Here is a 9,142-nt window from a genome sequence, read left to right as displayed (position 1 = left end):
GTGCATGTAACAGAACTCAAATTTACAGTTCGAACCCTGACCCAACCCCAACCCAACCCTAATCCTGACCCCAACCCTATCCTAGCCCAAACCCGTAACAACCCTACTCTTAACCAAAGCCCAACCCCAACCCCAACCCTCGTTCTAACCTCCGTGTTAAACATCTTTCCATAAATGCGTCTCCTTTTCTGGCGTAGTCAGTGAAGTGTGCTGAGTAATAACGAAACTCATCTGATTCTGAATCATCCAGTGCCTTCAGACTGGAAAAGGCAGAAGGCAGGTAAGACCAGGTTGAACACCAGCTGAATCCAGGGAATGACTCTGAAAAACAAGGTATATCTTAATGTCAATCCCCGTGAATTTATGCTGTGACCACTTTCTGAAGTCTAGATCCTTAGCATGACCGTGCCTGACTCAGCCAGTGCCTGCTGACCAACCCCCTCCCTGCTCCCCAGCCGCTGGCCCCTGGGCCACGGAGATACTCTCCTTCCCCAGCACCTCAGCTCTCTCTGGCCTTGAGCTCTCTCTGGCCTCAAGGCACCACACACTGTTCCCTTTGCTTGGAATACCTTTCCTCCCTCCTCACCAGGCCAACTCTCACTCAGTCTTCAGGCCCCTATGAAATGGCACCTCCTCATGGAGGCCCGCCCTGACTGCTCTCTCCCCCAGACTCGTTTTTTATTTCCTTTGTGCTCATGGCTCCTGTGCATTTCTTTCAGGACATTTATGGATATTTGTGGCCATGTGTTTATTTGCATGTTTATTTCTTTAATGTCTGTCTCCCCAGCCAGACAGTGACCTCTTTCAGGGCAGGGACAGTTTTGTTCACTGCTCTAGCCCCAGTACCTAGCATAGCACGTGGCACACAGCAGCTCCCCCACCCAGAAAACATTGTTGAACAAACAATTGAATGAACGGATGAGCGCGGGAAGGCACGCGTGCATTTTCCACTTCTTAGTAAAAGTGAAAGAAAGATTCCTGCTAACTGAAGCTCCTGGCCAGGGATGATTGTCCCACGCCCTGGGCTGAGCCCCGGGGAAGCCAGGAGAGAGGGGCTGGGTCTCTCCCCATGCAGTTTGCCATCCACTTCTAGTTCTGTTGGACTCTTCCAGACTCACTTGGAAACAAACAGAGGGTTGGTTTTTTTGTTTTTTGTTTTTTGTTTTTTTTTGAGAATCCATTTCCTCATTGCAGATTCTCCACCACACTGAGGGGGAGGTCAGCAGGTATCATCCTCACTGTTTTACAAGATGCTTTTGCCCAGAGAGGTAAAAACACTTGTGTGGGTCACCCGGTTGGGCAGCGGCAGTGCCAGCGGCAGTGCCAAAATCGTTTCCTGGCCCCCAGCCCTTGGCACTCAACCTTCCTTTCTTTCTGTCTCTCCCCCACCCCCCACCTGGAGGTGCTCAGCTCTGTGTCAGTCTCCAGGGACTTGGCAGCTTGGCTGCTGCCAAGGGGTCCCTGACAGACCCCAGGCTCATCTTTCCACTTTGTTAACAGGCACGTTGAAACCATTGTTGGAACCCGCCTTGGGCAAATGAGTCAGAAGTCAGCACCCAGGGAGCCCCAAACTGAGAGGGTGGATTTTTCACCTTCAGATGGGATCTTCCTTTCTGGAGGGTCAGAAGGACGTCAGTCTTAAGGGTCACTGCTGTTTCTTGAGCACACACTGGTTGGTGCCGGCCAGGCTGGGCGAATTGTTTGTTATCTCTCTATAGGTTTACAATTACTCGATTTACCAGATGAAGAAACTGACACAGAAAGATTCATTCGCTTGCGCAAGGCACACAGCTCGTTAGGTGTTCCTGGTAGGATCTGAACACAGATTTACTGAAATCTAGAATCTTAACCTTCTACTTCAAGGCAAAAAAAAAAAAAAAAAAAAAATCCCAGGAGTGCCGAGGAAACGCTGTAGAGATGTTACCAAAACTGCGGGGTGCAGATAACCCGGGTGCGCGTCCTGCGCACTTCAGACCGCCCCGGGTCCCGCAGGTGTGACCCGGGCCCCGCCCTCATTTCCCCCCTCGCCTAGGCCCCGCCCCCGCCCCGCCCCACCCCGCCTGCTCCCGCAGAGCTCGGCTCCGCCCCCGCGGGCAGCGCGGGCTTCCCATTGGCCGCCGTTTCCATGGTTACGCGGGGCCGGTGGAGCTGCAGACTTCCCGACACGTGTCCCCCGGAGCCGCCCGAAATTTGACAGGGGACCATGTGCGCGGCAGCGCGGGAGCCAGACAAAGGGCCGGGGGAGGCGGGGAACGAAGCCGGCGGAGAGGCCGGCGCGGCGGGGCAGGGATGAGCCCAGTGTTCCTCCCTCGAGCAGGAGCGTCCCGCCCCCTCCACCAACTCTGCCTTCCCGTATTTTGAAGGAAAGAAAAAATAAAAAAGAATTGCTGTGGAAAGCGAGGTGGGAGAGGGTTCCAGTCAGTCCGACCTGCTCTTCCTCCTCCGGGGAAAGCCAGGTACGCAGCATCATTTACACCCGGAGAACCCACAGTGTCATTACTTATGCTACCCGGCCCTGGGCTTGTCACCCCACCTTGACCTCTGTCCTTGAGGTTTAAATTCTTTTTCTCTGGCTTGTTGAGGAAGCGAAAGCCTAACGGTATGGTTGTTGTGATGCTTGAGAAATGAAACCCGAGGAATTGTGGGGGATCTTGCCATCGTTCATCCTACAATAGCTACTTCACTCCAGTAGCGATGATGTAAGGGCACATCCCCACTAGCTCTTCACTGGGTCCCCGGGCTCTGTGCCCAGCGAGGGCCTGGGCCAGGCTGCTCAGGTCAGGGCAGCAGACAGACTCCTCCTGTTCCCATGTATTTATTGTCTTGTGGCCTCTTGTGGTTGGTGGCATTGCCATCTTTCCAGTCCCCAGGCCAGATTCCCTGAAAGCCCCCTCTCCCAGCCCCCACTCCGTCTCCAGATGCACCTGTGGCGCTGTGACACCTCCCCACAAACTCAGGGGCTTGAAACAACACCAATCTACTCTCTTACAGTTTATGGGTCAGATGTCTGACACAGGTCTGCCTGGGCTAAATCCGAGGTGGTGGTCGCCTGGGCTGCATTCCTTCTGGAGCTCAAGGGGGCGAATCATTTCCTTGTATTTCCAGGTGTAGAGGCTGCCCATGCTGCTTGGCTCAGGCCCCCCTTTCATCTTCAAAGCCAGGAGTGGCCAACTGAGTCTTTCCTCCTCCGTGATACTGACTCTTCTTCCCTTTTCCGTATGTAAGAGTGTTTGTGATTACAATTGCCACCCAGATAATCCAGAATAATCTCCCCATCTCAAAGTTAGCTGAGAAACAATCTTAATTCCATCAGCAACCTTTATTCTCCCTGCGTGTAGCATAAAATAGTCTCATGTTTGGGAGTTAGGATATGGATATCTTTGGGGGACATTATTCTGCCAACCACACTGGTCCTGACAGTTTCACCTCACAAATCTCTCTGTGGTCCAGGGCCTCCTCTCCATGCCTCCTGCTGCTCCTTTTCTGGCTGCCCCCCCAAAACTCTCCCAAGATGTCCACGGTGGTCTCCTGTCCATTGTGCTCATCTCTTTCTTGCCCGCTGTGTTCACAGCCTCTAGGGAGAATGTTCCAAAATACAGACGCTGCTTCTTCCACGGCCCCCGTCGCCTGTGGGTGAGGGTCCAAACTCTGTACTTGGGCACATAGGCCCTCCACCTGCCCCCCACCCACTCCACCCTGCTGGCTCCTACAGACTCATCCCCCCCGCCCCCCCGCCGGCCCCCACTCCACCTCTAACTCTTTGCTCCTGTAATACAGAATCACTTCCGGTTCTCTTTGTACTCCAGGGTAGTTGACACCTCGTGGCCTTTGCCTGTGTGGTTTCAGCTCTCTGGACCATCCACCCATCTTTATTTGTCGCCTCCAGGAAGTCCTCCTTGACCTTTGGGTCCAGTTAAGGGTCCTTTCATTACCCTTCCCCAGAACCTAAATGTGCTCATCACTCTCCGCCTTGCCTCAAGAGATCCCGACCAGTGTGTGCCTCCCCGTGTCCCCCCACGTCTGCTCCCCCCCACAAGCCCTCTAGGGTGGACACAGCATCTGGCTAGCTACTTTGGCCACACAGCCCAGCACAGGATGGCCCAGCGACTCGGTCTGGGGGACGGTAAGGAGACCAGTTGGGCTATTCTGGGAACAAAGGAAAAGTTGGATGGAAAAAGCCCATTCTCTCATGGTGCACAAGGACCTTTGCCCTGCTTCTGACGGGTGGGTTGGAATACTATAACAACAGTCATGAGGTGGCCAACACTGAAGACCGATCCATGCTGGGCATCTGCCCCGTGCTTTCCTTCGGACTTGTCAACCAAGTCTCACAACAGTCTGGGGACACACCAGCCGTCATCTGCGCCCGCATTTTATAGATGAGGACCCCGAGGCTCCCGAGGTTAACCAAGAGTGGGCTCCTGGAGAGACCACAGGCCAGGAGGGTGGCCTGGCTTCTGTGGGGAAGGGAGCGGGTGGTGGTCTGGTGGTCATCTGTCCATTCCTTATTTCAATGGAGGGGCGACCCCTCCTTGGGCAGGGGGCTGTGGCTGGCCCTGCCTCGGGTGGCGTCAGCCGGCCCCTGGGAAGCAGCTTCCTGGATGCACTTCCCTGGAGCCTCTTCTTCCCTCTCCCTTCCGATTTCCTTTTCCTTGTTGTTTGCCAGCCTATTGTCATCTCCTCCCCTCCCTGGCCTGTCCCCCACCAGGATGTGTGGGCAGGAGGCTCATTTTCTTTTTCTTTTTTAAAGATTTTATTTATTTATCTGACAGAGAGAGACACAGTGAGAGAGGGAACACGAGCCGGGGTAGTGGGAGAGGGAGAAGCAGGCTTCCTGCAGAGCAGGGAGCCCGATGTGGGGCTCGATCCCAGGATCCCGGGATCATGACCTGAGCCAAAGGCAGACGCTTAACGACTGAGCCACCCAGGCGCCCCAGGAGGCTCATTTTCAAAAGTAAAGGAGGGGGCAGGGGGAGTTAGGGTTCACGGTGTGTGGGGGGGAATGACAGCGTTTCAGTTGGAGGAGATGAGACAGTTCTGGAGATTGATGGTACTGGTGGTTGTACTACGGTGTGAATGTGCTTCGTGCCCTTGAACTGTGCACTTAAAAATGGCTAAAATGTTAACTTTTATATGACGTGTGTTGTACTGCAATAGAAGACGTTTGCTGAATTTTTGAAGATCAGCTGCCCGTTGCACACTTGTCATTTCCCAATGCTCCCAGGGGCCAGGCCACACGCATGCTCCTTTCACTGGGGAAACAACGTCCAGGAGAGTGGTGGCCACCCCCTTTGCAGATGAGTAGACTGAGGCGCGGAGGCTGGAAGTAGAGAGGCTGAGTTTTAATCCCATCCGCCTCCAGGTGGAAAGTGCAGCGTGGCCAGCATTAGGAGTTTGGGCTCAAAATGGGCTCTGCTCCTGACTGCCCCCCAGCCTTGGGCAAATGCTTCCCGCTGCTGACTGTCCCCTTCAGACAACCGGGGACAATGATAGAGCCCCCTCCAGTTCAGTGACAGCATTTGGTGAGATGATATTGGGAGGATTTAGCATTTTGGCCACCATCAAAAACCAAATTCCCTCCAAAGTCTGCTGATGTTCCCTCTCGGTGCTACAGTGGACAGTGGACACCCTCTGCAGCCTTGACATTGACTTCCTCTGTGACCTTGGGGCAGTCCCCTCCCTTTCCCGGCCTCAGGTTTCCCTCTTTAAAGTTGGGAGGGGCGTGAGGTCTGCAAGACTCTTTCTATTCTGGTTTTCTGGGGCTTCACCCAGAGCCCGGACACCTTCATAATCAGAATCCTTCTGGCAGAAGGGCGGGGCAGGTCTCCAACTCCACTTTTGCCCTCTGATCTTCTCAGGAGCATTCAACCCCCAGTCAAGAGGGAGGGGAGGGGAAGGCAACAGAATTCTTGGATCTGCCCCACACCCAGGCTGGGGACGGACGGAATCATCAGCGGGAACTCTCGCCATCTCCAGTGTGAATTCTGTCCCGTTCCTGCCCTTGGCTTGAGTTGTTACCTGGCCGTTCTGGGTGCACACCTGCCCCCCCGACACTCCACCTACATGTCAGTTTCAGGATCTCAGGGACAAGCTTCATTTTTCCTGGATCTTCTACCATCTCCGCAGGGCTGGGCCCACAGGAAGCTCCTTGGAAATCCCACAGTCCTAGTCGGCATCCTGGATGTTGGGGGCAAGAAAAGAGGAAGGAAGGAGATTCCAAAGTATAGGCCCTACAGGAAGAACATGTGCAGGGCAGGGCAAGGCAGGCAGGTCGGGGCAGCAGGGAGGTCTGGGAGGTGACAGGTGTCGCGAGCTGGGCACTTGGGCACAGGAGTGTTTAGTAAAGGGGAACCGGGCCCTGTGGTCACCGTTATTACTAGTATGTATTAAAAACCTTAATGGGACATTCATAGGTGGTGGGTGTGGAAAGATAAACATCTGGAAAAACTGGTTCATTATGATAATAACTGAAAAAAACAAGGTAGCGCTTATGGGTGATCACTGAATCTGAGGCACGGACAGTCAGATCTCGTTTTTTTTTTTTTTTTTTTTTTTTTTGAAAATGAGTCCATTTCATGCCTTCCAGGGCAGCCAACAAGTCAGAAGGCCTCTCATTTAGGCCTGAGTCCCATTCAGGGAAATAGGGCTGGTGGGGCAGGGAGGCATCACCAAGGGACTTCTCCACCTCTAGCATTCACCCTGTTGCTGGTCCCTCCCCAGAGTATGAAGGAAGCCCCACCTGGGGGGCCTCCAGGAAGCTGAGGGTGGTCTCTGAGGTTCTGCAGGGAAGCCAGATGGAAGAAGGGAGCAACTGACCCTTCATCCAGCAGACCAGCGAGGCAGGCCCAGAAATTCATGTCCCACCCTCCAGTGAGCGGGCCTCAGTTTATAGGCTGGTATTCCGAGCACTGCTTGTGGCCCAGCAGCAGAACCACGCCTCCTGCCAGCAGCATGAGCCCTGGGGCACCCAGGGCCACTGCCATGATGCCCAGGATGAGTGGGGACAAGCTGTCCACTGGAGGGGTGCCCACACCCAGGAGCATCGACCAGCTGAGGTAGTGTTCGTCCCAGTAGCCAGGGCCTGTGGGAGCCCCAAATGTCAGATTGAAGGCACAGAAGTTGGTCTGGGACCCAAAGAAGGCTCGAACAATGGGTGACTGGGGGAGAGGGTATTCCAAGGTGAGGCAAACTGGGGAAGCTTGGCAGGGCAAGGCTGAGTCCCGGCCCCTCTGCCTCTGGGAGAAAGCCACTGGCCGCCACTGCACGAAGCCCGATGGGAGGGAGCCCCACACCAGCTGGTCCAACTGGAAGACAGCAGGTGCATATTCATCATCAATGGAGCGCTGCTCTTGCACTGAGGGGCATTCAGGGCCCTGGCCCAAGGTGACTACCTCCAGCCCAAACAGGGAGCGGTTTCCCCGGGGACAGGCCCCAACCAGGGCCACCTCTAGCTGGCAGGTGTCCGCTGAATGCAGGAGACGCGGGGCTTGGGCTGGTCGGCCGGAGCTGGGGAAAGCCTGCACCCTAAAGGCCAGGCTGCCGTTGGCAAAAGCCGCGGTGGGGTCGTGAATGGGGTGGCCTTGAAATGTGGCGCTCAGAGTGGCAGGATCCAAGGAGTCCGTGATGTTGTTCCAAGAGAACTCGGCCAGGGAGTACGGGGGATACGGTTTTCCTGGAGGCTTGGCTGACGCCTCGGATGTGTTAGTGCTGTCAAATTCCAGCAGCTGGGGGGCGGGGTGAGGTGGGACGGGGCTTGCTGAGTCCCGCTCTCCCCGGAACCACCCCCACCCCCTCGCGGGCCCCCATCCCCAGGCTCCCATTCTCGAGTCTTCAGTCCCTCCCTGCGATCCGGATGACCCCTCCTGCCTCTCTGCCTGCTTCTCCCCCGGCCTCCTCACCCTAGTAAAGACAAGGGCGGAAGAGAACTGGACGCTGTCCCTGGGGAGCACGGTGAGGCCCCCGGCTGGCTCCGGGGAGAGCAGGCAGCTCCAGTTGACAGCCAGGGTGCTGTGGGGGGTGTTGGTGGCCACCAGCAGCACTGCTGGAGGCCCCATACTGCTCCACACGTAGTGCAGGGTGGAGTTGGTGCCCACTGCCCGGATGTGAAGCAGGTTCTGGGGGGCGCCAGGCCAGTCAGGGATGACCTCCAGAGACACCTGGCGGGTCTCCTCCCCCAGCAGGCCAAGCGGGGCTGCAGACATGAGAAGACCCAGGAGGAGCGTGGGGCTGGGGGCACAGTGCCCCCGGCCCCAGCGGGGCCCCTCGCGGCAGCACATGGGGCCCCAACTTGAGAGGGCGGAAGAGACTCCCAGATCTCGTTTTTATCTTAGAACCAGGTAGGAAGCATTGATCTGCCATTTTACAGATGGAGACACTGAGGCTCGAGAAAGCTGTGCCCAAGGTCACGTGGTAGGGAAGTGGTGGCCCCACGCTGAGACAGAGGAGGGTGTGTGAAATGGGACAGGGGAAGAGCAAGCATCAGGCAGGGGAGGCAGTTCAGTGGGCTCTGAGATGACCCTAAATCCTACGGGGAAAAATCTAAATTCAGCTTTCAAGCTAGAAAAGGAGCCCCCTTTCTCCTCCATCTCAACCAGCCCCCTTCTGGAGTTAAAATTGACAATGAAAAAATGTGAGCATTATTCAGAAAATCATCCATCCATCCGTCTATCCATCCATCCATCCATCTATCCATCCTCTACTAAGCAGTACTCTGTGCCAGACACTCTTCCAGGCACTAGGATTCAGTGGGGTGGGGGAAAGGACAAAAGATCCTGCCATCATGGGGCTTAAATTCTAGTGGAGGGAGGTGGATGTAAGCAAGAAATACACTTTATTCGAGGTGATAGATGCTATGGAGAAAAACAAGGTGGGGAGGGCTGGAGTGCTGGAGGTGGTCTATGATGTGAAATTAGGAGTCCCTGAAGCCCTGGGAGAAAGGTGACATATCAGGGAAGGCTTGGGTGGAGGATGGTGAAGGGCAAAGTATGTGTGTATCTGGGGGAAGAGTGTCCAGCAGAGGGAAGAGTAAGTGCAAAGGCTCCTGGGGGGGCCTGGGGGGAACTGAGGGACAGCAAGGCAGCTCGGTGGCCAGAGTGTGGGGGGGGGGGTGGGTGAGCAATGACTTCAGGAGGCTGAGGAGAGA

General features: G+C 55.5%; 1 protein-coding gene across 2 annotated transcripts; it reads right to left on the bottom strand.

Annotated features, from left to right (window-relative positions):
- Positions 1–6,564: 6,564 nt before the first annotated feature.
- Positions 6,565–8,300, bottom strand: LOC118356202 (glycosylated lysosomal membrane protein-like). Of its 2 annotated transcripts, XM_035723654.1 has the most exons (3): positions 7,899–8,300; positions 7,524–7,724; positions 6,565–7,304 (listed from the first exon to the last, which is right to left on the bottom strand). In XM_035723654.1, the coding sequence occupies exons 1-3, from the start codon at positions 8,274–8,276 to the stop codon at positions 6,882–6,884; spliced, it is 1,002 nt and encodes a 333-aa protein (XP_035579547.1). In that variant the 5' UTR covers positions 8,277–8,300; the 3' UTR covers positions 6,565–6,881. The 2 variants fall into 2 exon arrangements, with proteins under 2 accessions (XP_035579547.1, XP_035579546.1); XM_035723653.1 differs by having other exon boundaries at positions 6,565–7,724.
- Positions 8,301–9,142: the final 842 nt, after the last annotated feature.

Source organism: Zalophus californianus, chromosome 13 (assembly GCF_009762305.2).
Source record: "Zalophus californianus isolate mZalCal1 chromosome 13, mZalCal1.pri.v2, whole genome shotgun sequence".
Taxonomy (NCBI): domain Eukaryota; kingdom Metazoa; phylum Chordata; class Mammalia; order Carnivora; family Otariidae; genus Zalophus; species Zalophus californianus.
This window is presented reverse-complemented; position numbering and strand designations above follow the sequence as displayed.

Bases quoted from the DNA above. Each gene is read 5' to 3' on its own strand.
- LOC118356202 (XM_035723653.1), bottom strand. From the start codon at position 8,276: ATGTGCTGCCGCGAGGGGCCCCGCTGGGGCCGGGGGCACTGTGCCCCC. The intron at 7,725-7,898 runs GTGAGGAGGCCG...CCCGCCCCCCAG, and splicing joins CCGCCCTTGTCTTTACTAGG to CTGCTGGAATTTGACAGCAC.